The sequence below is a fragment of the Melospiza melodia genome, chromosome 8 (genome assembly GCF_035770615.1).
Source record: "Melospiza melodia melodia isolate bMelMel2 chromosome 8, bMelMel2.pri, whole genome shotgun sequence".
Taxonomy (NCBI): Eukaryota; Metazoa; Chordata; class Aves; order Passeriformes; family Passerellidae; genus Melospiza; species Melospiza melodia.
In genome coordinates, this window is record NC_086201.1 from 5,922,494 (window position 1) to 5,950,143 (window position 27,650).

At 40.4% G+C, this 27,650-nt stretch overlaps 1 protein-coding gene across 4 annotated transcripts in view; it reads right to left on the reverse strand.

Annotated features, from left to right (window-relative positions):
* The window catches only part of THSD7B (thrombospondin type 1 domain containing 7B), a 299,473-nt gene that overhangs the window by 80,438 nt on the left and 191,385 nt on the right, over positions 1 to 27,650 (reverse strand). For all 4 annotated transcript variants that reach the window (XM_063161589.1, XM_063161588.1, XM_063161586.1 and 1 more), the window contains 2 exons: positions 16,465 to 16,659; positions 12,140 to 12,403 (listed from right to left, as the gene is read on the reverse strand). In XM_063161589.1, coding sequence (XP_063017659.1) covers positions 12,140 to 12,403; positions 16,465 to 16,659 — 459 coding nt within the window. The remainder of the gene's footprint in view (positions 1 to 12,139; positions 12,404 to 16,464; positions 16,660 to 27,650) is intronic.

Consider the following 27,650-nt stretch of genomic DNA (forward strand, 5'->3'; position numbering starts at 1 on the left):
TTTTCCTCCAAAAATGTTCCTGTGATGTGCCCTCTCTGCTCAGACAGAGAATGCCTTTATGGCTTTTTACGATGAGTAGTAAATAACATTGTACTCAACTCATCCATTGCCTGTGAGACCAGGATTTTTTTTTTTCTGTAGGAGCCAAGCAATAACTTGCTGTTGTCAAGGGACTAAAAAGACCCGCAATAATCCCAGCTTTGGCATGCCTAGAAAACTTGTAGCTTTGGCATGATGCACAATACTAAACAAACAAAAGCCCCAAGGCCAATGTGCTATTAAAACAATCCATTAATAAAGAACTCTACATTCAAGCCACTATCCAGAGAAATAACCTTACCATAACAAAATATGAATAAAGTAAATAACATTTCTGAGCTACTGTTGCTCAGCTTGGGAGACCAACTCAAGGCTGAGTTTACACAGCTGGTTTTATCAGTGTCATCCTTAAATTTCCCACTCATCCATCACATCCCTCATTTTTCTCCCCTCTGTAAAACCTGGTACCAAACAATTGTTGTTTCCACAGAAAAAGATGTTCTCTACTTTTCAGCCATGTTCAGCCTGCTTTCCATGTATTCGTAGATTATTTACTGACGCTTTCTTTTACCTCCTTTTTAAAATTATTCTTACTATTATTATTCCTCAAAGTCTCAAACACTGTTAGAATAAAACTCATTTGATTCAGACAAAGCAGATGAGAACCTCTGTCCCACCTGGGCCATCAGCAGGCTCCTGAATGCCACAGAGCTGGAGCTGCACACACAGATGTCACAGGAGGTAATGACAAGAACACCAGGTTATTTAAGTGGGCACTTTGAAACATGCTACTGGGAACTGGCAGGGAAAATTGGTCTGGATGACCAAATAAGCCTTTTCTACATTTAAGTGCTATTGTTTTTCTACTGAGACACTGTCAACCTAGTGGGATGAGCAAATGCATTTATCTAGACTGCACAGCTCATTTTCCTATGATTTATTCATTAAGAACAGTGTGCTTGTTGCTCAACAAGCCACAAATGGAGTCTCTAAAGTGTCTCTAACAAACAAAGGACCCACAGATCACGCGGGATGTCCTGGGAAGGCTCAGACACACAATGTGGCAGCCCTGACTCACCTCAATTCTCCTGTGCAGCCTGAGACAAGGCAACAGCAGGTGGATAAAGTGAGGACCATGCTCTGGTGGCTGTCATGGAATCACAGAAGGTTTGGGTTGGAAGGGACCTCAAACTCATCTTGTTCTACTCCCTACCATGGGCAGGAACATCTTCCACTATCCCAGGTTGCTCCAAGCTCTGTCCAACCTGGCCTTGGACACTGCCAGGGATGGGGCAGCCTCAGCTCCTCTGGGCACCCTGTGCCAGCGTCAGAGAGGCACAAATACACGGTGCAGAAACTCCCATGGTCCCATTTTTGTTGTGCCACCCAGCAGAGCCAAGGCAAGAGGAGGCAGCTGGGTGATGGGCTGGGGGATGTCAGTGATGCCATAGGGGGCTGTGCTGGGAGAAGAAGGACATCAGTGCTTTTACAAGCAAACATCAGGGACACTTCCACCTGACTGTTGCACTTCCAGAAGATAAATTTGCTGTGGGTGCAAGGTCTGCACACAGCGTTAAACAACAGTGCCAGCAGCATTCCAAGAGGCTGCCTTAAAAGTGATGTGAAAATAAACATTTCTCCAGCAGCTTTGGAAACAGATGCACCTCTAATTGAATTGGCTTTAAACTCATTTGTATCCTCTCTAACATATTTCATGGTTTCAATTAACAAACTTCTAGCAGTTCTACCCTTGTTAGTAAACCTTGAGGTGCTTCATAAAACTCAAGGTCATTACTGTGAGAGGGACAATTCTGTGCATCACCACAGCTGCCACTGGCAATAACACTGCTAATTTCCCTTTGAGTCTGTGGGACAGGAGAGATCACCCTTTAACAAACTAGGGAGCAGCAGAGTGGACAGTGACACAGGAGAAATGTTTCTAATTACACAGACCAAAGGTAGAGGGGGAAAAAAAATGATTCATTTTGCAATTAATATTCACATTCACTTGATTACTGACTGTGAAATATCACAAAATAACGCCAGTAAATCCAAGCACTGCTAAAAATGTAATAGCTAAAGACTTTATAAAGGAGACCTGGTGGACCACAGCATTTGGTGGGCCAAATTCTGCTCAGCTGAAGCTCTGGGATCTCCTGCAAGGCAAACCTTTTGCTTTACCTCATGTTAAAACTCAGCATGGAGTACAGACTGCAGCTCAGAGACTTAACTCCACCAGCTGATCCTACTTCTGTGGCTGAGGCTTTCCCAGTGTGCCAAGAATAAGGCAGCCACTGGCCATGGGCCACATGGCACAAACAAAGCTCCAGAAGCTTGTGGGCTGCAAGAGGAGCACCTTGTCCCAAATAATCCCCGCTCAAAACCTAAATCCTGCTTCAAGGCAGAAAATTATTAACTGAAGGGAACTAAACATAGTAAGTCTGGGTGACTTAAGTTGCTAAAAACTTGAGTTGCAGCTGAAAAGGATTTAATCTTGCCACAGAACAAATGTTTAATCTTCTTTTTTTACAGTACACAAGGATTTGAGAGATTTTACACATTATTAGTTTGCTGAGAAATTTAGGAGATAATCTAATTTGCATTCAGTAAATGCACAGCCAAAAAACCCAGCAAAAATAACTTCCACATCAAATATTTTGCAAGGCTCAAATAATGGACCCTTAGCTAATTTATTCCCACTTACTCCACAAAGGATGCACACGCTCACGTTATCTGCTAGCAGACTGATTAGAGATTCTAAATAGACCAGAGAGGACTTGTAAAGAAGGCTGGTAAGTTTAACTCAACATTATTGTTATTGAAATTCATCCAAAGGTTGGTTTTATTGCTCAATTTCACAGACTCTATAAATCCCGAGGAGGCAGTTGGGCTGGTGCTGACTTTGCATTATGATTTCTAATTTCTTTTGATTCTGCATTACCGTTTTCTTCCTTAAAGAACTTCCAAGCATACACTTGGCATTAGATACAAGCCCTGGTAGTTGATATATTTAATCTTTTAACTCAATAAGGAAATCTCCATTAATTAGCACTTTCCTTGTAACAGATTGCAGAACAAGCTGAGAACTCTTCCGGAGAAGGAGCCTCGTCTGCTGCCTTCTGAGTGCAAATAAATAGAGCAAATAAATGGGGCTGCACACTGTACATCCATCTCACAGGGAACATGTGATAGAGGAGGGCAGAAATCCACTGCACAAGTCTGTCCAAAACCAACTGTGGGAATGATGCTCCCTTTTCCCAGGGCTGCCCTCCCATGGTGAAGGGCTGGCCTGGCTGTTTGGGAGCCCTGACATCTTAACAAAGTCCTTACTCAAATAAAAAACCATCCACTGGGATCAATAGCAGTTAGGGGAGTAGCTCAGCTGTGTTTTTCTGTATACTTTGCTCATCACTCTGCCACTGTGAAAATCATCTGTTTTCTTCAAATAAAACAGAGTAGCTTTTTTGGTTTTTTCTCCTTAGCAGTGTTGGAATCCTCTATACCTCAGGAAAAAGACTCAGCCCACTGTATTTTATTATGGATTGTTTACCATATATTTTTTCCAGGCTACTCAATTAATAGTATTAGCATGTTTTTAAAACAAACCCAAAACTGTGTTTATGTATTATTCTTATTATGATATTTACACAAGAAAACAAGACTTTTTTTAAAGCCTAAATTGTCCACAGACCATCAGATTCCCTTTTCTCTTACACCTGACTTCTCTCAGAGGCCTGATGGCACAGCAGCTCTGAAAATAGACGGGCACTGCAGAGTGCTCTGAAGATCAATACAGACTTGGGCAATTTGGACCTGGCAGGAAGAATCTTCCAGAGCCAAGGGTCCATCATTGGGAGAAAGCTGCCACCAAATATCACTGCAAGTATCTACCCCCCTCAGTAAATCACAGATGTCCTGAGGGTCAATGGTTTCAGGCTCTGCTGGAGCACACTAAGAAACTCAATTTCAGACTTTGGGGCTCTCCATGGAGAGCATCTTTCTGCCAGTTTCTGAAGCCATGACACTGGGCACTGTCACCACAGTATGCCACCTCATTTCTGCTGCCAAGCTGTGACCCCAAGACACAGACAAGCCTCATTTAGACACTTGCCTTGGACAACAGCATTATGGCTTTCATTTGACAAAATGGGACACGGAGATGCATCTCCCTGCATCCTGATAATTGTCATGTATTCTGCATTACAATATTGCTCTTATTTCAGACAAAATAAACCAGCAGATGACTCTGCAGAAGGAACACTAATTAGATCAGTGCACAATTAATACTATCAAGAGGGCTCACAGCAGCATGAAAAACATTTTTTTCTTTAAATGTACATTCCTAGTTCTTTAATTTACAAACTCAAGGGCCTCTGCTCACGAGCAGGTCACACAGGCACTGGAAGGGCAGGGGAAGGTTGTGAGCCAGCTGTGACCTCCACAGCCCCCTCCCCAGTGTCACAGGGGGTGAATGACACAGTGATCCCCCAAATCAATAATTAAAATCAATACTCTGCCTCAATCCCTTCTCCCATCCACACTAAATGAGAAGCCCAGCTGCACACTTTAATTATAAAGGTGCTGTTTTAAGGATGCCACTAACCATTACCAGCACCAGGAAGATCCATGAGTGCTTACCCAAAATCCAGGTACCTGCTGCCAGGTCCCATCTGCTTGCATAAGGAGTTTCACTCCACCTATTAGAGGTCACCTTGCTGCAGAAGCATCTGACCTCCTTGAATAAAGCTCTACTATAAAAAACATCTGACAAAAACACAATTTTGCAGAAGGGAACAGTCCTGGTTCTCCACAGCTCAGGCACGGGGAGAGCAGTGACTCATTTATATGATGGAAAACCTTGAGAGGGAAACAGGACGTTTTTGTGACACTAGCAGGCCCCAGCACAGAGTATTGATGTACTGAATTTCTGATAGACTTTTGTTTCCATTTTGCAGTGTGACTTTGAGCTCCCTGGTTGTGTAGTTCAATCTCCTGTGCTGGAGGACTTCAGTGAATTCAGAAGCAGAAGGCAATGCAATCCTGTTAAACAACACCATTGTTAGTGGTCACTCCCCCATGTTAACCAAATACAAATGAGAGCCAAGATGTCACAGTGGGAATATCTGTCTGCACTGAGGGATATTTGAAGATTTGCAAACCAGCCTCTCAGTAATTTAATTTGCACCATCCTCATTTGCAAACCTTGGAGGACAGAGAGCTATTAAAGTGTATTTCAGGCCCAGGAAGAGACTAAGGTAGGATAAATTCTCTACTACTCATCAGCATCACAAGGATAATCCTCAGAACAGACTGAGCTGAAGTTTAGGTTTAATTTTAATTAAGTTGCTTCTGAAAATTTTCAGAATGTGTGAGGCATTAACCCCTTTAATGCCCACTGAACTCCACCACAGTACCTACTATGTCCAGCTGCCACAGGGCTCCCCAAGAGCAGTAAAGGTATGGAATTTGTCACTCTCCACTCAAAAATTGTCATCCTTTTATTTGCTTAAAATTCCTGTTCATCAGAGCTGCATAAAAGGCAAAAGGGTTAAAAAATGTTGCAAAAAACCCCACATAAGACATGAGAGGAATTCTATGAACTCCCACATCACTTCCCAGTGCAGCCACACATCTCAGAGGGATCATGAAGCTCTCCATGAGCAGCAGAAGGACAGAGGTCTTAGGACTAGAATATGTAATTCATAAACAGGACTAGGCTAAATATTTCTTCATACTTCCAATATAGCATATTAAATGGAATGACATGTAGGGAGAGAAAAATGTTAATTCTAAGTCTATCTTTGTATGGTAACATTTTATTAGAGCCTTGCCTCATAACAGGCTGTATTTGTGACAAATGTGTTATTAAGGCTGAAGAGACGGGCCACATTTCAAGGAAATTCTCTTTCCACAGCCTGCTGCAGAAATCAGGGCAGGAGATCACCCAGTGCATTAACCTGCTATCACAGCTCTCCTAAAGCTCCCACAGACTATTTCTACACTGAGTTACAATTTCTACACTAAAAACATTCCCAAGTCCCATGGAAGAGCTTTAATCAATCTGTAAAAAACCACAAAACAAAAAATTTCCTAACTGAGCCCAATAATAGAAACAAAAGTGACGGACATGAGCAAGGGTGGGCAGAGGTGGTCCAGCAAGAGGCAGCTGATGGTGAATGCCAAATATGAGAAAGTCTCTTTGAGGACAGTAAAAAGCCATTCCTTCACAAAGTCTGGCACTGCCACCTCTTCAAAGGGGTCATTTTATGGAATGCAGCAAAAAGCATAAAAGAAATTTGGGCAAGAAGATAAGCAATAAAGATGTGTATTTAGAGCCAAGGAGTAACAACAGACATCACTCTGACTAAATGCAGCACTTACAGAAGATGCTGCTCCAAAAGCCAAGTCTCTAAATATTTTTTCTTAAGATGCATGCTTCCTTTCTCTAAGAAGATAAAGACCTAGAAGAATGTGCATTTCTGTGTACTAATGCCTCAGGGGAAGTCTCACCTTGCCTTAAATAAGCTTCTTTGATAGCCAGTTTGACCCATTCAGAAATAACTTTTTTGATGGCTGTTTATCTTTGATTCTGTTGCCAGAAAAACACAGAGAACTCAATGTCTGAACAGTTGTCCTGTGATCCAATTTCATTTGATAAGTCTTTTAACATCCATACAGGAAGAACCGTGGCCAAATTTTCTCATGGTGAACAGATTTTGAAAAAGAAAAAAAGAAAAAAAAGCAGCAAAGGAAAAGATAAGGAATAAATCATCATTCTTTGAGCACTGTTTTGGGAGCAATATGTAAAAATCCTATAGTCAAACAAGAAGTGGAGGCCAGGTCCTTCCCAGGCTCTGTGTCTGTGTTACAGCTCCCCTGGCAGCCAGAGCTGTAATTAAAAGTGTCACCACACACCCAAGGAGACATGTAGGAATGTCAGAGAGAGTCCAGAGCAGAACCCAGCCACGATTTCAGAGCTAAATTTAGAAGCTATTTAGCTGTGAGAGAGCAGACAACAGTCAAAGGTGGCAGTGGCTTCAGAGAGTCCTGAAGTGGGGACTTGAGGGCAGGACAGTCCGGTGATCCAGCCTTAATTCCCACGTCAGAGGGTGGGATAGACAGAAAATAACGTCAATTTTTAGCTGAAGTTTCTTCTTCAAGCAGTCTTTGAAAAGCTTTCCAGCAGCAATACAGCCATTAATAAAATCCAGTCATGTAATAAAAAGGACATAGAGAGACTGTGCCGGTTTTGGCTGGAGTAGAGTTAATTTTCTTCACAGTTCCTGGTATGGGGCTGTGTTTTGGATTTGTGCTGTAACGTTGATAAAACAGGGATGTCTTTGTTATCTTTGGGAAGTGATTACAGTGAGCCTAGCTGGGTTCTGAAATCAACAGGTCGCACTAAAAACTGAAATTTCAATATAAAATGTCACTCAGACTAAGAACGAAATTAAACTTTGGAATATTTTCAAAAACACAGAGAAATGTCTGTTCAGAAAAGCTTGTATTTCTGAAGGTTTTCAAAATCAGGGATTTCTACATTTTCACTCCTTAAAATAAAATTTACTGGATGTGCAAAAATGTGTACCACAGTAATTACTAAAACTGATACACTTCCAAAAATAAACAAGCACCTATTCAGTGTTGCATTTTCAACCTTTTTATTTAAATTTTTCCCCCCAAACCTTGTAGAAAGAGCAAGTTTGCTTTCAGATCAGGACAGATCTGACTCATATTCCTTTAACCTATTAGGCTCTGCTTATGGCTTTTGAGCTACGCAAATAAAAAACTGCAGAATGCTTATTAAAATCTAAGAATTTAAAACTACCTGAAAACAGCTCATTTTCTCTTAAAATGGGGGAAGTCAATCCCAGCCTTTTTATTTTAGGATGGGTTAGTCCACCAGAAGCTGGAGCTCACAGGAGACTGCACTGGTTAGAGTAAGGAGGTGTCTGAGCATCCCTGCTGTGCCCTTCATAAATTCAGAGATAATTAAAGCTTTTTAAGGTGAGTGCAGGTCACAGCTAAGCACTCTGTGATTTAAAACCAGGATCTATTTGTCTGTGGTGCCTTTTTCTTCCAGGTTCCTGTTGTTGTGAGCACAGCAGAATTTGAATAGGATAAGCACTGTTCATAAACTCCTGCTTTCCATAAATTGCTCGTCGGATCAAAAGCAGAACCTCCATGCAAGTGCACAGAAATCTCCAGCTTTGATTTTGGAACAGATGAGGCACCCTGTGTTCCTCTAAGATTAAAAAAACCCTGTTGGCATCGCACACAAGAGAGAAGGAAAGGGACGATGGGAAATTGTTCAAAACAAAGGAGATGGAAATTCAAAAATAGTATGAGCAGCTCAGATGACAGATTGAGAAGCGGATGAACTGCAATTAAAAGGACAATTTCATGGCCAAGGAGGATGCTCCAGACACAGTTAGAAAATGAAGACCCTCTGGACTAGCAGTGAGTTCAACTCAATATTTCTGATGGGAAGGAAAATGGAGGCAAACCACCAATTATAATTTTGTAATGTATTTAGAGGTTGTTACCTCTATCCATGATTTCATAGGTGCATTTCCAAATTAAAGGAAGAAAAACAAGGGTGAACCAAACCTGGGAGAAAATCACTAGCTCAACTGGAAAATGCAGATCACTCATTTCTCAAGCTTATTGAACAGGTGATCAAGGAAAAAGGTGACGCCACCAAAATAGAGCAGTTTATCACAAAAGCCAGCCATGGGAAAAAAAAAAAAAAAAGTGTACTCTTTTTCCCTGCAGAAAAGATTTGATATAGAAGGAAATAAAATCCAGAAAAGTCTGTGATTAGTATTTTTAAGCTTGTAATATCTAATGACCATGAGCTATCACACAATTAAATGGCAGTGAGGATGGGTAAATCAGTCAGTGGTGATCAGTGTGCCCACTACAGCTGACCCAAAGTGTTGACACCAGGCTCTTGCTCAGCTCTGGTGGCTCAGGGCAGAGGTCCCTCCCTCCAGCCTGGGCTTCAGGTCCTGGGACAGAACAAACTGCAGACCTCAGGCAGGTAGATAGAGCATTTCCAAAAAGGAACAGCTGGAATGCCTCTGTCTTCACTCTTTCTGCACCTTGGGATAATCTGCTTGCAGTAACTACACCAATGGGGAGAAACTGTGCATTTCCAGTTGGGAAGGTATGCTTAAAGGGTTAATATATTTGTAGATAATAGGCTTAGGACAGTTGGAGTCTGAACTTGTAGGAAACACAGATGAACAAACTTAATTGGGTTTTTGTTTAGGCTCCCCCCTCACTCTCCAAGCTACAAAAGCAGAATTATTGCAAAAAGTCAGCGTCAGAGCAGGGCCCCAGAACCAAAACCCTTCTGAGCAGTTTATTTCCACACCAGACTCAAGTGAACTGTACATTCACTTGACAACTTTGATACTCTCACATAATAGGTCACATTGACCAAGTGAAATAAACCTTCCTCAAGTTTAAGTTCACAAGGTTTCAGTCAGGGAAAATGAAAATCACAGCAGCAAGGAGGCACAAGCCCAGAGTTTGCTCTCCACAAAAGCTACAATCTATTCTGTTCTACACCATTTTTATTGTCCTACACCACGTACTCAGGACATTACCAAACCTGGGACAAATTTGTTTCTACTCTTGAGGGCCAATTTACATCCCTACATTTCTCTTTCTACATTCTGTAGTTCTTCAAAAGGACCCATCAAAAAGCTGAGGTCTAAGTCTTACAACTTCTCACTTCTGTTCTGGTTCAAGGGAAAGGAAGGAAAAGCACTGTCCTGCAGAAGGAAACGAGCAGGAAACAAAGAGAAGTCAGAAGACCTGAAAGGAGTAAAAGAGGAAGCTGCTTATCCCCATCTCATAAAGCAAGAACAATGCCCAGACACCACCGTGATTGGCATTCCATATATAAGACAATGGATTAATTAGCCATAATCATGGCCAGCCAGCAAATGTTAAAAGGTCACCTGATACTAATGGTGAGCAAGACAAACTGAGCTGCTTTAAAAAAACACTGTCATGAATAATTTCTGAGGGCTTAGCAATTCTTCATGCTTCTGTAAATTGCTCTTCTCCATTATGATCGAAAAGCATTCTGCTAATTATTAATTGGATAATGATTTGTTTCTATCACTAATTCAATAAGGTGTTCAGAAGTGCATTTTGAAAGTTCCCAGCTCTAGAGACCATAAATATCAGACTTGTCTTTGTGTAACCTTGGAAGGCAGGTCCCAGGTGATAGAAGTGCAGCCTGTGGAGCTTCTGCCCATTTTTAGTCAGTCTATGCCCAAAGTCACTGACCACCCCTCTGCCTCTGACGTGGGCCCTGTGCCAAGGCAGTGCCACAATCATTTTTGCTCACATAAAAACCTGAAGACAACAAAGTGAACAATATTCCCCTGGAGCTACCACTCCCTACTACCTCCCTAAGAGAAGCCAGACCATTAAAAATGCCACATAAATATCACTGACAGAAAACAGGCTTCAAGGTTATTTAGAAAAGCCCCACGCATAGACAACCTCCCCTTTTTAACAGTGATAAAAACCCTGAGTGTTTCAAAAGAGCAAGCCATGCCACAGGCAAACCCACCTTCAAAACCCAGCAGCTCCCTTTTTGCAGGAGAAAAGGTAATGTGGGGGAAAGGTACACTACTCCTCCTTCATGGGCCACAGAGGCACAATCAGTTGGTACAAGAGCACATTGTTGAAACACAAACCATGGAAAGCTGCTTTATGAACCTGTGCAGCCAGCTGGAACAGCCATCAACAGCTGCAAGAGGAATTCACTCCAGGACTGAATCACTTCATTAAGGTGGAGGGTTTTTCTCCTTTTATTACATGTGGCTCAGGCTGCTGATCCCCATCATGAAGACCCTCCAGAGAGCTGATTTCTCTGCTCCCTCATACCCTCAGGAACATTTGTGGTGCCCACTGTATGACAATCTCCTCCTGAGACATCATTTCTCCCCATCCCATCATACAGCTCATCAGCAGAATTCCAAACTGCTACATCCTGCTCCAAGCTGACCCAAAGCTTTTGGCTGGAAGTCAGAGAGCAGCAGTGGTTTGGGGGCAGCCCAGATGGAGATTTCACTCCTATAATAAAGGCTTATGTCTGTGATAAGTGATAGGACAAGGAAAAATGGCTTCAAATGCACAGGTAACAGGGTTAGATTTGATACCAGGAAGAAATTTTTAACTGTGGTGAAGCTCTAGCACAGGTTGCCCAGAGAAGCTGTGACTGACCCATCCCTGGAAGTGTTCAAGGCCAGGTTGGACAGGGCTTGGAGCAACCTGGGACAGTGGAAAGGAGCTGAAATGAGATGATATTTAAGGTCACTTCCAACTTAAACCATTCACTGAACTGCATATCATGGAAAATGGGAAAAAACACCCAAATGGAACGACACACCCTGCTCTCCTTGATTTTAATTCTGTTCTCTTTTTGATATAGGTTATTTGATTATACAAGAAATGTAAGTATCCCAGGAAGCAGGGACATGAGAATCTACTCTAAGAATTTATGAAAATACACTCTGTGAATTTGAGCTTAACATGGGCACATAACGGTGGGAGGACACCATTGGTTGCTGAAACCATGTGTGCCTGGCATGAGGGACAGCAGGTGACATCACAGGCATTTTGTAATTAAATATAATTGTCTCTAGAAAATTGTAAATTCCTTCATTGAAAACAACCATGCAAACCTCCAAACTTAGTGAAAGGAAATAAAAATTTCTAAACAAGTAAAAGCAAAAGTAGGAGACATCTTCTAACAAAATGCTGACTGAAATAAATACACCTCCTCCAAACCTTTTACTTTTATGGGATTTTTAGGGAAATGTCTCTGGTATTCTGGCACTATAGCCAACCTGAGACTTCTCATGCTTCATTTTCATAGCAGAAATGCCAGCAGACCCTTACACTGAGGAAAACCTCAGTATTAAAGAGCAATAAGTAGATATTTGAAGAACTGTGTTCCACACCCAGGACAAACTTGTGAGAGCTATTCCAGCAAGCACACACCTCAGATAAGCTCCCCAGTGAGCCACAGAGTGCTATTCACAGGTGTTGTGTGCTGTTCTACACTCCTTACCCGAAGTGCTACAGAGAGATGGCTCCACCAGTCTGCCGCTCCTGTCGTAGCAGGCGATGGCTCGCAGCCGCACGCCCTGGCCACACTCCCTGGCCGCTGCCTGGGCCGCCATCCCCAGCTGCGGCTCGGCTGGACCCCCTCTGATAATGCAGTCAGACCAATTCCCATGGGGCTGGGAGGTGAACGCCTCGCAGGGGCACGGCTCCGTCTCAACTTGAGGATAAAGTTCCGTGTTCTGGCATTTGTCGCGCTTTCTGCTTCGCCCTGTTCCGACCACAGGAATCGGCACGTTAGCTCAACATCTGCTGCTCTTGATAACAACACGTCATAGTATTTATACTTGCATGAATTCAACACATTAGAACCAAGACAATCTGAATGTTAATATTCAGGGATGTTTCTGAGGCATCTATTAGCTGCTGCCAGTGCTCTGGCATGCAAGGACAACGTACTTATCTCCAGGGGCAACCAGAGAACTTGGAAATACTGTTCTGATGGGTAGATGAAGGAGTAAAATATAAAGTCTCACTCTAGAAATGGTCTGCCCAGAAACTGCTTTGTAATTTCATATAATATCATTTTCCCCTAATTATCTGATGGAAATAAATTGATTGTTTTCTATTTGTTCGCAATCAATGGTTGCCAGGACAACTTCCGGAGGACCCTAAATTAGCTACAACTTCTTTGAGATTTCTTTACAAATTAGTTAAAGATGAGCTGTGCACACAAACCATGCTTTGAAGAAAACAGAAAAAGATAATCCTCAGTAAATTATTAGGGCTGGAAAGCATTTCAATGGTTATGTTTGCTTTCATGTTTTCCTTTGCTCTGTTCCTTCAGCAGGTTTTAAAAGAAAGCTCTTTCAGAAGTTTTAGAAAGCAGCAGCATCCAAATAAACCCACAGTACAGCTCTCTGCAATTGCACTCTCCATGCCCTTGTCCTGCAGGACTTCGAGGCATGAGAAGGGGTCGGTCCCCAGTACAAGAAGAAATAATGCAAAACAGACAGTTCAAGCTCTCTGCATCCCTACAACTGCTGAAGGGAACAAATGTCTGTACACAGCCTCCAAAGATAAAAATCAATGCTTTTCTTGGCACAGGTCAGCCAGCATGCCGTGGAACAATCTTGATGCTGGCTGAGCTCAGGAATGTCTTTGCATTTGGCTTCAGCAACAAACTGTATCTGCATGCCATCCTCAAAATATTCCTTGGGAATCTTGGATGCACTAAAAACAGTTTTGCAGAAGGTTTTAAAGCTTTGATGCCAGAATAAATGTTTTCTCTTCATAGCACACAAATAAGATACTAAAACCAAAAGAAAAGTTATGTAACTCAACAATCCCCTTTCCAGCCTGGAACCAAGAGCCATTTCACCCCAGACACGCTGGGTCTCATCAATGCCTGTTTCCATACAAATATGTACCTGCCAAGGAAAGGCCCCTGACTGTAGACCCTTAATATCACCATCCTTCAAGCCCCAGCTCTTTCAAAATGGTATTTTCAGAGTTCTGGGGAATGTAGAATTTGCCAGCACAAAATCATGCCAAAAAAAAAAATCAATCAGCATCTTTATAGTTTGGTAGATAAATCTGTGTTTACATTTTAAGAATATATTTATGAGGAAATGCAGGTACAACTCTCCATACTTTAAGGAAAGTCTTTTAAGAGACTTTAACTAGATTGAGAGCTCTCTAATGGCATTTCCAGCCTTTTCTGTTTGAGAAGCCATGAGGAGCAACAAACTATGTTCAGTTGTGTGCTCTGCATTGTGTTAGTAAACATGGGAATTTGGGATTTGCCCATGTTTTGCCACCATGACACGAAGCACAACACACTGAGGTAAGGATGTTAATAACCTCATACTTATGTGACTGTTTTTTTTAACAACTTGCCCTGCCATCTGTTTTGTTGGAATCTTCCCCCTAAATGAAGCTGCTATGAAAGCCCTATTTTAAGAGGAAAAGTGACATTGATCCCATACTCTTCCCATAGAAATATTTTTAGAATTAGTGGTAGTGATATTTTTATCATCTTTACAGACTGCTTTAAAGATCACTGCTAAAAATACCATCTCCAAAATTTTTTGAGGACATAAACCCATCAATTAAATACAATTTCCTTTTTTAATTACATTTCTGAATACTAAGAAACATTATATATTAAATATTATCAGGTAGTACATACTGTAAATAAAATTATAGAAAACATTAAAAATACAGAAAGTGCTTTGTATCCACAATGCAGAGAATTAACTGACTGTATTAATTAACTGAAGACTCACCTAAAAATGGTGTTTCCATTATAATGTCTTTGAATTTTGATATGTTCTGTAATAAGTCCTTCACTTAAGTAATGACTAGTTTCGTATGTAGAGTCAATGATGAATTACAAAGTAAAATGAATTATACTATTAAAAATTGAGTGGAGAGCACGCAAATATTCAGCAAACAATTAGAAGATTTCCATTAAATGACATTAGCAATGAACTCTTATAATGAAGCCAAAGCATTCACTTGAGAATAGACACACGCAGTTGATGAACAAGAGGTACAATTCATGCACACTTACAGAGAGGTGAAATGCAAATGGATCAAGGTCTCTTAACATCACAAAATACTTTTGAAAATAGCATTTTCCTTAATCTTTGAGTTCCTGCAGATGAGATTTTTTTCAAGACTTGTGTCTATTTTTCAAGAAGCATTTATGCAAATACAAGTTGGCACCTGTCTCACTGAGTTCCCCTTTTGAGAGGGGGCCAAACCAAAGCCAGTGTCTGATTTGGGTGTCCCCTTCTCCTCTCTGGGGCACTGTCACATCCCCACCTGGGACATTCACTGCATGTTCACCACTTGCTTTTCAGGACACCTTCACTGGCCACAGGCTGAGACCACGAGCTCCATCCTGGCAGGAAAAATGGAACCCAGCAAGGTCGGATGGGGAGACTGCTGGTGCTTGGTCACAAATGCAGTGCAGGTGAGGAGACAAACCAACAGAACCTGGGCATTAGAAATCACTTTTGGTCCACTTAATTGAACAGATCTCCATCTGATGTAGAAAAGAGTAAGAAAGGGGATAGATAGGGCTGTACTGTTTTGTAACTTGCACAATGCTCATCAAGAAAAATCAGATTTAGAACTACCTGTAAGTAATTATTAATTATTTTTTACATATTTTTTGTAAGACCAGGCACCTATTATTTTGCTAGGGATCAAGCATTTCTCCTACTATAAACCTACAGGCACTGGTGTAGAGAACACTTTAGAATATGTTCTTTGCCAGAAACTACAGAGCATTGTATAATACTGGAGAGTTTTAGTGAAAAAGAAATCTTTATCCTTTAATGAGCCACACTGACAAATGGCAGCTTGAAACCAGTATAAATGTGTACTGTAATTGTTATTTAGTAAAACATACAGAACATTCCAGCAGTAACAAATGGAGTAAGAAGACAGCCATGCAGCCAAGGACAAGTGAGTCTTGGAGGAAGGAGCAGTGGTGGCCACCACGTTTTGCTGCCCTCCAGGTCCCAGCTTTTATCTCAGCAGATATTCTTACAGCAATTTTAGCACTCTACTCCACAGTCAAAATCTTTGAAGTTTCATCCCTATTAAAGGAGCAACTCAAGCCAGGTACGTATTAGCTCTCAAACACAACACAGAAACATGAAAAGATGAGACTGTTGAGAAGAACAATAACAGCAAATTTCTTGTAAACCATGTAAGCACAGTATAATTCATTTTTACTTAACTATGCACGTGGGGGAAGACAACTCCCAGCAAAACATGCAGTTCCAAACTATTCATATTAAGGAGTTTTAAAGCTTTTCAGTTTGGTCAGCATTCAAATAACATAATAACAAACCTCAACAGCAAGCATGGAAGACCGATCCATCAAATGGTTTGAACTGGTGAGTTTAATGAACACATGTAAAAGATCAAACAAAGCTGCTCTAATGGTACTGGGTTTTCTTTATTCATGGTATTAATTTGCCCTGTTGAACTGGGGCATACCGCTGAGCACAAAACTCCCAATTTTAAACTTCCTCCAGAAAATCACACTGATTTGTACTCCTGTGTATGTATTTTCTGCATGCTTCCCAGATTAATAGGTCAGATAAACTTGCACAAAGCCTGGTCCCTGTTTAATTTGGTTTACATTTAAAACCTTTATACCTTTTCTGCACTTCTCTTGTACTGGAATGTGTATAAGGCTGGCAGTGATCAGTGCCAGATGAAAAAGCAATGAAGGATGCTCTGGATTTTCCCACCACTCCAACACTGCAGAGGCATTATTCCCAATCAGACAAATATTGTAAAAGATTATACCTGTGAGCGAGCGCCTCCTGCTCCTGGCTGTGTCACAGTCAGAGGAGCAGGCTGTGAATTTAGACCAGGGGGTGAAAGTGCAGTCATCCTTGCAGGGAACGTGGCACTCCTGGACCAGGGCTGGCATGGCTCCTGCCCACCGCACGCAGTCCCCGACGGCAGCAGAGCCACCCTGCTCCGACAGGCACGTCACAGCTGCAAGCAAGGGCACAGAAAACACAGAAAGCCTTTTGTTCTCATATATATATTTACTGCATTACACTCTGGGCAGTCAGTCCTGGTGTTCTGTGTGAGACTCTCTCCCCTGGATTAACAGGATAAAGCTGATTTGGTTTTAGGGCATTGTTCGTGTGTCACTCAGTGAGTGAAGCTTCACTAAACCATAAAGACACGTTCTTGTTTGACCAGTGTGTTATCTAAATGATGATATAAACTCAATATTCTCAAGGAGCAGTCATTTTAAAGGTTGTGGGAACACTGTAACCAATGATACGTTGTACAATCAAGCAAGAAAATAGGTAACACTGTGGCCATGAGCCAGAAAACATATTTGGTCGAGGCCAGGATTCACAAGCTGTGATGCACTTGCTACTCATGGAATTGAAACTGTGGTAAAAAAAAAAAGCCCCTAAAAACTATAAAAGAAAGCTTCTTTTTCCAAAACCATCATTTTTCCATATTTCAGATGAAAGGAGTGACTCAGTAGATGCCACAGCTAAATGCTTCCTTCAGCAAGGTGTAAGTACCAGATCTGTCCCCCCCACATTGAGCTCCCTAAATATTGTGATACCTCTTATACTCTCCCACTTTGTCTGCTGTCCTTTTTTAGAAGTAATAATTAATTTTTCACAGTGGATATTGGTACTCTATAGCCACGATAGAGAACAAAAGTATTCAATGTATGAATCTGAGTCACAGGAAACCTAGGATAAAACTTGCTACATTCAGTGAATTAATAGTAAGTAATTATAATAAATAAAAAAATAAAAATAGCCTGCACATCATGGAGTCTTTCATTTCATTAATAATAATTAATTCTCTTAAAACCTCCAAGATTATAGGCTATTTATATCCTCCAGTGCAGGTTAAACAAAGCAAAGGCAGGTCATGACTTGATTAAGGTAATAAACTCAGGGACAGAGTAATGAACTGAATTTGGCCATGAGATTTTAGTCATGTTGGGCTCTCTGATTCTGGGCAAGTCCACACATTGCATCATAAAACTACTAAGGATGAAGTTATTTCATACAGATTTTATTATTTAACTTTAACAACCTGTGATATTATTTTATGACAATTGCTAAATAATTCAGGTTTCTGAGGCTGCATATATTTTCCTTGTTGCCAGCATTTAATGTGAGTAAGACTGCATGAAAAGAAAGGTAAAAACAACTCTGTTTTCTTACAGTTAAAGGATTTACTGGGGTGTAATTCTGCAATGAATACACATGATTTTTGGGTTTTAACTATAGCACTGTATGGGAGAAAGGAATGGGTTAGCAATCACCTGGAAATACGAAAACATCTTATTAAAATGTAATTAGATTCTATGGAAAAAAATCAGCATTTTGAAGAGCATGCAAAAGGCAAGCAATTGTTAAATGTCTCTTTAGACCCAAGTGACAGCAAATCAGCATATTAATGACCACCTCTAAATTGCTGATCCTTGCCTTTCACTTCCAATGCTGTGACCCTTCCCAGCTCCCAGCTCCAGCTGTGAGCCTGGAGCCCTCCCCTCCTCATTACAGGACAGAGGTCACAGCTCTGTGCAGGACACGGCCTAATTGCCCTCTTCAGGAAGGTTAAACAGGTGAGAGACTCTGGTGGCCAAGGTCTGTGTAGCCTCATTACCTTCAGCAAGGACACCCCAGGCTTGGCCACACAGCTGTGACCACGTGAGGTGTGGCCAAGGGGATGCAGAGCATCTCCTCAGCATCGCGACGGCGGCTGGCAGGGACGTGAACATCGTCCTCCACTGCCAGCCCCACACAGCAGAATTGTGATTCCAGAGCAAACCACCCCACAGCCATGCTCAGCAGGAGCTGCCAGAAAAGCACAGCTCATTCCTGACACTGTTAATGATGTCAGGACAAGTAATAGAAGTTCTAGGTATCGATGTTAAACCAGACACCCCACTGCTGTGATCAGTTATTGTCTAACCGCCCCAACTTCTGCACAAACGGCCACAATTTTAAGTATTCAAATAATTCACCAAGTTCACTGAGCCTATTTGGATGCCAAAATAGAACTATATATATATATAAGGACATATGAAATCAGGGAAAATATTTGACAGAGATTATGGAGCTTAAAGAAATTGACAATGGAAAGATGAGAGAGGAAAGTTAAAGTAACAAATAATATAGTGAATTAGGTATGTATAAACATGGAGACAAGAAGGGGCTGAAAATAATGTCTAATGTGTACTCTGATAAGAGAAATAACCCCTAAAGGAGGGGAGGAGGAGGATCTCCCGTGACTCTTGCTACATGCTTAAAACCTGGCTTGAGGTGAGCTGCATGAATTGTTAAAATAAACAAAATGTTAAAGCAAAAGCCCATTAGGGCATTTTAACAGATGGGGAAGGGGCAGGCAGAAAGCAGCAGAGAAAATGAACCCAACTCCAGTGGCTCCATCAGAAACCAATCCCCTCATTTTTGCTTCTTGCAAACTTCCCAGTTTACTTAGCTTTAACTTCTAAGAGAAAAATATTTTCATATACAGGCAGTTCTGGAAAGAGAATGAGAGAAATTTGTTTTCAGTGAACCTTCAGGAAAATAAAATTATTTATCCTCAGTGGTTTCAAACTACTGATTGGTTTGGCTCATATGTGGTTTATCCTGCATAAAAAATATTTCCCCTTAATCCTCAGTTCTGTCACAATGGTTTTAAATAAACTCATACCGCAAAGCTATTTCTGTTATGTCAACATTTCTTTTGTTTTTTCAAGCAGGATACCCCCAGAGAGCAAATGCAGTCCATTTGCAGTCCTATGCACTGAGGAAAAAAAATCACAGTAACAAATCCCTCCTAGGCATAATGTGTGATTTCTACCATCTCTAAAGCATTTAAAATGGACACAAACATATGACAAAAACTGCTAATAATCGGACACTACCAGATAAAGGCTTTCAAATTATAATATTCATTCCCACCAAGAGAGGAAATGCAGGATTTCCTCTTGAACTCCTACTATTCTTTTTTATTACCACCAGTCAACCCCACCAACTGGAATTAAACACTTGGGGCCACACTATGGCATGGCATTTTAATGCAATTCTTCCACTGATATAAAAAGAACTGCTGTCACAAAAAAAAATAAAAACCAAAACACTTTCTCTTGTAATAATAACCATGAGTTCATGAATTAAAATGAAAGGTAGCCAGGTTTAAGAGACTGAAAGAAAATAACTTTTATTCAGGGAAGGGCTGGAATTGTTTAGCAGACTGTGTGGATGCACCTATGAAGGTGCCAACACAACAAAGCAATAAATATGAGCAATGAAAACAGCTGCATGCTTTGCTTCAAGGCTTAAGTCAAGTGTTAAATGTAGAGCTTGGGGAGCAAATTTCCCTTTCTGCTGCTACAGGGCCCTGCCAGGAGACTGAGCAAGGACTGCTAAGGGGATATGCAGTGTGACAGTCTCTGTCTTCTGGCTGTGCATTCCCACCCACAAGAGTGTGTCTGCGTGCCAGCATCTCAGCATATGGCACACACAAGCATATGGGAGCTACATTCTGTAACTACATTTCTCCTAAACTGAAAGTAAATAACAGACACTTCTCCTATAAACTTTTAGATGGTGAAATCAAATGTTTGCACACTGTCAGATTGCAGAGGCACTGAAGGCATCCTTGGATGATGTTACAGCATCACCAAAGCAGGGTGTCAGCATCAAACTGAGGGGACTCAGGTGCTCTCAGGTGATCATGCCTGGCATAAGAGCATTGAAGATGATCCTAAAAAAAGGAATTGTATTGAGAATGAAAGAGTACAGGCACAGCACTGCCTCCAATAAGGAAACATAACATAAATTTAATTCCTCTTAAGTAAAAATCCAATTACAGACAGCCTCTGTAATCATGTTCATTTACCTAAGTTACAATCAATTCTCCTTTAAAAATGCATTCCAACAGATTCCAAAGGGTAAAAAGCTAAAGACTGAGAGTATCAACTATGAACCAGTAAAATTATATTGTACCATGGCACTTTCAATTTGAGAAGAGTAAATTTGTGTTTTCAAAACTCTGGAATTAAATGTCATTAGGACATCTGAAAACCATGACTGATAATTCCAGGAAGGTACACTCAGGCCAAACACTAAAACTAAAGTTATGCAGTAGGGCAAATGAAATGACTGGAATTAGTACAGGAACAATAGGATGAGCTATGAGGCTAGACAAGAGCTTTAATGCCAAGAGGTGTAGGCAAAATAAGGTCATAATCTTCCCTGTCTTCAAATTCTAAGAACTGTTGAAAAATCAAAGCCAGCATGTAAAGTCAAAGCTATTATTTTAATATCGCTCTTTACTCTCTTGTTCAGAAAAACCCTCATTTCTGTTGCATAATTATTCTTGGTATCCCTCAATGTAATGAGAGAACACATCATTGCTTACACATATCACTACTGGGAAGTGAAAAAGAAGTTGAGATAATATATTAGAAAACCAAAGAATAGAATACCATAAGGGTCTAGGCATGCTTACTATAAGTATACTCCCATAACTCGTGATGACCTCATTTATTTTCTATACTGATACTCCTTCATACTTAGAACAAGTTTCTTCAGAATCCCAGGTGGAACATTTACACTATTATTGGTATGTTAATGCAACCCCTAATTATAGCAGGCCAGAATCAGACAGAGTAGAAGACATAAGACAAGGCTCAGCTGAGACACAGGTTGAAGTTTAAAGTCCTGATTCTATAAGAAAATAAACAATACACTTAACTCCATCCCTTTTGGATGCCCTTTGTGGCAGCCCTTTTGGATGGCAGTACTCCCTGCCATGAAGTGTGTCCAAAGTCTGGACTTACAGAACACTCCATAAGATAACCACTAAAAGCAAGTCTGAGAAAAAGAACAAATGATGCCAGCAAGGACATCACAGACACAAATCTCGTACAAATAACTGAGGAAGAGCTGGGACAACTAGTTATTCAGCAGGAAAACTGTCTCTGAGGTCACCAGTTTCCCATTCTGTAATTATTAATGATATTGACAGAAGTGCTAAAGGGCTGACAAATTCCACCATGCAAACAAAGCACTGAATAAACACAGATCCCAACCAACAGGCTCTATAAACAAACAAGGGGAGCCCGAGATGAGCTTGGGATGCAATAAAGATGGTAAATACCAACTGAAAGATAAAGGAAAGCAACTGAAATGATTTGCATGAAAAGGGGTCAGGGAAGAAATGGGCAGAAAAGTCAGGCACAGAGCATCAGCATGGAGAAGAGATTGTAATGGGAAAGGGGAGAAGTTTGGGATAGAATTAAGAAACGAGGGACAAACAGAATGCAAAACTGTGCACATCCTTCTCAAGATAAAGGTCCATGTTGTGGCTGCTCTTTAGGCTGGTTTCTCTCTGCAGCCTGTCCACAGTAACACGTGCATGGGGTTAATGAAGCCCCAGAAGGAGTTCCAGCTGCAGCTGAGGGCCAGCATGGTGGGAGGGCACCTCCAGCACCATTTAATGCCTTCAACTGGACTCATCTCTGTTCCATCTAAAATAAGTCCTCAGAGTGCAATTTTAATTTGATACTCATGGAGTGGGTGATCGATTATTTGGTTTGGAATACAGGATCTGAACTGCTGTAAGGGCTGAGCTGCACATGTCAATTTTGCCAAGCTGTGTGACTTGAGGTTTTATTTTTCTTCATCTGTGAGCCACAGCTGCCCACTGTATGAGGAGATAGAGAGAAGTGCATTGCTGTAAAGCCCATTCCTCCTCCCACCCACACACTGAATGCAGAACACAGGATTGATAAATTAATGCTGAGCACTATTTTTATACAAGCGTTTTCATATTCTAAGTGGTTCAGATTCTGCCTGGCCAGGAAGGCAAAATAATATGAGTTTTTAATGTTTCAAATTTACTTTGTCCAGAGAATAGCTGCAATCTGAGTGCTTCTACATTATGCAATCAGTCTAAAGAATCTTTCACAATTTTTCCCTTTTCCCCCAAACATTATTATAGGTTTTGAATTGCTTTTATTTTCATTTTCTATTAAAAAGAAAATCAATGGAAGTGCATTAGATGATTAATGATAGAAATTATGGTCCTTTCTGAGAACATAAAATACAAAAACATGTTAATTTTTTTCCTCTTTCTGTGGCCCACAATTACCAAAATTACTCGAGTTCAATTTCTTTGTAGCGCCTATCATCAAGTTATATTTAAGATGAATTATTTATTGCACAACTTGAAAATAAGACTAAGCCATCCTGCTATAAATACATGCATTGAGATGACAGTAAATACAGAGAATCAAATATGCCAAATAACATGAGAGAGAGAGAAAATGGAAAACAAACACAACATTACAGTATTTCTAGTAACTCAAGTTGGAAAATTACTCAGCTGATTAGGCAAGCACTGACTTCCTCTGCAGTGAAGCACAGATACTAAATCCAGAACAACACTAATACACCCACATATTCACAACTGCTCCAACATTAGATTTAAAATATGATGGTCCAAGGTAACACCTCAAGACTTGAGTCCACCTTTCCTCCTCAGCTCCCCATTCCCCAGCTCTGGCTCTTCCCATTTTGGTATTCCAAACTCACACTGCTCTTGCCCCCTTGTTCAGGACCAGCAGCTAAAGCCACTGGGACATACACAGGCCCTTCAACAGCTTTTCAACTCATCCTAATCTACATTCACTTCATGGAAAGTGCTCTCAAAGTTTTCTGAAATACCAGTGGATTTTATATATATGGTCCTGCATAAAACTTTCCACTCTAACTATCACTTTTCTACCATAAAATAATAGATAAGAATACTAAATGCATTGAGGTCTGAAGTCTGGCTACTGATCTCCAGTCTAAAACTGATAATGCAACTGAAATTACTTTGACTGAAACTAATAAAAACACATACTCAAATAATTCATGTTATCTAAATTAAGTATCTTTCAGCCATCATACAATATTGTCCACATCATGAGAGAAAAATAAAGATACTGGACTTGAGATTCAAGGGTCAGCACAGCGTAAGTACAGTAAAGACACTGTATTTAGATTAAAGGTAACAGAGGCAGTGAGAAAGTGAAAGAGAATGTGAAAAATTTCCCTCCTACAGCCTTGAAAAATGAAATGTTTGAGAGTTTTCAGGAGATTTACCCAGTGGGAAAACTAAATACGCAGATTGGAATCCCAGGAAGAGCAGAGTCACACTCTGATGTGTGGGAGTTCCATGCATATGTACATAATATGTAAATTATCCATCCAGAATGGCTTTTCCTACTTTTTCCCCAACATTCCTACTGTGCAGGGGAAAAGTGTTTTTTTGAAACCCTATGTCAGGGAATCCATTCTTCATCAGGAAAAAAAAAAAAAAAAGAAAGAAAAAAACCAAAAAAAGAAGACAAACAAAACCAAAAAAGACACCCAAATCCTCCAGGAGAGACAAATAGTCCAAGAAGGCTGCATTTCTAAACTGGGTATACAAAAGACCCTGATTTCCATAAGTATTAGGAGTGGTATTTCACCTGGCTCATGCTAAATGAACTTCATGTGTGAATGAAGAGATCCAATAGCTTTGCCTCTTAAAAATAATAAAAATAATTACACCCATCTTCCTTCAAGTTTGCTGTTCAGACCATTCTCACTGCCAGTACATTCCCTTTTACTTCTCTTTTGAAGCTAACAGATCTAAAGGGACGATCTGTTTTTTCCTTCTCATCTCTTAAAAACAAGGCAGAAGATCAGAGAAGATGCAAAGGGAGATATCTTACAGGACTTTGAGGTTTTCATGCAATGATCTTCTCTTCCTTTCTTATGGGCAGAAAAAATAGAAACATTTCTTATTTGGCTGCTGCTACTCATCTTAAATTTTCACTAACTTGTTATAATTGGGGGGGCTATAAAGCAGATTGCATTATTGCTGAAACAATGGGAAAACTCACAATTATTTCAACAGGAAAACAACAGACCCTATTATATTTTCTTTTTAATGATTCTTCTATGAATAAAACATTTGTTTGCAAGCATTTGTTTCTGAAGAAATTACACAATCCAAACACTGATCACAATAGGATTAGTCATGTATACCAAATGCAACACTTGGACACAGAAAGTTCTCTATCATGATTCCTTTACCATTGGTACAGATAATAGAATTGATGGCTTACTTAACTGAAAAAAGCAATCAAATGCAAAAAAAATAAATTAATACAATAGAACATAAATGGCATCAGACCTAGAAATAGTTTCCACCCTGCTGAAAGATTATTAGGATTAGTAATCTTCATTCCAGGCAACCACAGCCTGGGACACTGCACTATGCTGCATTTTCTTTTATTACAGTCTTTCCAGTACAAATCATTTTAATCTTGGCTATAATAAATCACCAGTTAGACTCTCAGCTTATACCCTCTTTTCACCTGTGAAGTTTTGTTCATCTTTGTTGGAGCTCAGAGCAGTTTCCCCCATAAAATTGCTCTCTGTGTGAATCTTTCCTGATGCAGAAGGTTTCTGCCAACTGTCATTACAAGATCAGAGCTTCAAATTGAGGAGCACTTAAAGCAGGGGAAGGTCATCTTTGGAAATTAAATTGGAATAAAATTTTGTAGAAGTGGAGGTGGCTATTCACACTGCACCACTGCAACAACAGCAGACCCACATTTACCTCACATGCTCATTTCAGAGCGGCTGGGCCACAAGGATTTATCATCAGCTTCCACCTCCTCTAAGAGCAGAAATTCCCCTCCCAGCCCTGTCCACACACACAGCAGCAGCAGGGGCTGTGCTCCCCTCTAGAGAGGCAGGACCCAGCCAGGGAGGGCATCCCTGAGGAGCACACCCAGACCTGAGGCTGCCTCAGTGACACAAACCCCAGAGGAACATCTGACCCTTCCCTCCCTGAAGAGGGAATAAATTCTATCTCCAGTCATACCCAGCACTACCATGAAGCTTAAAAACAAGGGAACATAACCAGAGGGACTTCCAAAATTTCCCAAAGAGGTAATTATTTCTTCCATTTTAGTATAAGTTATTTAGGAAACAAAATTCAATGCAAAACCAGCTGAATACTTTGAAAATTCATCACGATTCACATCACATTTCCTTTTCAGAAGCAAGAACTGATATTTGGAATTTTAACTGTGTATTTCAAAGAAACAGTAAATAGCAGCTTTTTAATTCATCAGAAGCCCAGAGGAAAGGGAACTTTCCATACAAATGTGCTGTACTTGGGAGAACAACTCTTGCTGTTGCTATAATGAAAGCATAAATACAGCATAGCAGGAATTCATAGTAATTTGTTTCTATGAGCAAGTTTGACATGGCACAGGCAAATAAATTCAGATTGTACAGCTACACCGAAGTGAGACATTCTCTGAGCTACTGCACTGGCATTCTGCCTTTCCTCCATCATTCATTGCATCAGACCTTTGTCTCAATTTTTCTCTAAACCTTTGTCTTGTCCTGTCAGAAGGCCCACGCTCCAGGGTTATATCTTATCAGTTAATTAACTTTTAGAATGGAAACGCAGCAAAAATGACTATATAAACTTTTGCTCATATATATCAAAGCCAGTGTCAACCAGTGTGGTTCCTGTGTACCTAATCCAGGAGACTTATAATAAAATCTCATCTTCCATTTACAGCCTGAGGCAATAGTAGCTCTCGCAGAGAGAAATGTGAAGTGATGAGGTTTAGTAGAGCAATAACGTTGCTCAACAGTTTAAATATTGGTCTAGCTGCTGAACTTTATGCCAGGAGGTTCTGGCATTACATTATTAAATGCCAATATTTCATCCACGGTCCTCACCTACTCAGAATAATGCATAATTCATTTCAGAAAAAAAAAAATCTTGCCATTTAAGACATTTTTTTCTTCCCCCACCATCTCCCCATAAAAACCCCTTTCAACTGATCAAGGCAGCACTAATGGGGAAGTATGGAGATTGTATGTGTGTATATAATATACAGGCTCTTCACTGCAAATTAATGAACAATTTAGCAACAACATACTAGAAGCAATGAAAACCATTGCCTTCTTTCAGGCCTATAAGGTTGGTGCCAACAAGGAATAAGAGAGAAATTGATTAAGATGGAAAGTTTGGATCAACAAATAAAGAAGAGGAAGATCCTCGGAGGCAGATTTGATTTCTATTTTACTGACTCTTCAGCTCACATCAGCAGATCTCACTGCTGTGTACTAAAAAAAAGGGGGTAAGAAGGAATTGAATGAGAGCCAGTTTTTGAAAATAATTTTGCCCACAGTTCAAAATTTCAGTGAAAAACCCAGCAGTGGAAAGGATGAAACATAGAAAAATAATAAAGAATCTGAATGGGAACTGGAGCCTGACAGGCTGGGAGCATCCAGCAGTCCCTTGCTCAACTCCAAGCACACCTCTTCCACCCAGAGAGGATCACACCCTCAAGCTCCTGATTCCTGTCCTTCCAGAAAAGTTGAGTGATCTGGCATCAAGATATATAGGTACACATCTTATAATTTACGGCCATTCTTGATTTTTTTAAATTTATCTTTTAAGGGCATTTTGAAATAGGCTTATTAAGATGCTTTCTAAAGAAAGTTTCATCAAGACCAGTTTTTGAAAGTCAAGAAAACTTCTTATTTTGTTTCAATAAAATGCAAGAGAACACACTGCAAGATTACCATATCAGTACTTTTGATTTACTCACCTTTTCAACATGAAGACAGGCAATTCCCATATATAACTTTATTCCAAAGCTGTGACCTTGACTTGTACCAAAAGTTCAGTTCCATGGCTATTAGTTTTGAGGCAAGATGAAGGAAGAAAGGAGTTCTCCCAGATAAGATAATAAACTGTCAGCTACAGCTTATAAAATACAACTGTTTCAAATAGATGATCTGATTTAATATATGTTGACTGTCAATTCAAAATTATGACTCAGTCATTACGTAGCATGGTGACTACAGAGCCCGAATTACTTTTTTGTCTCATAAAGCATTTGGTGTGTGAACCAAAGA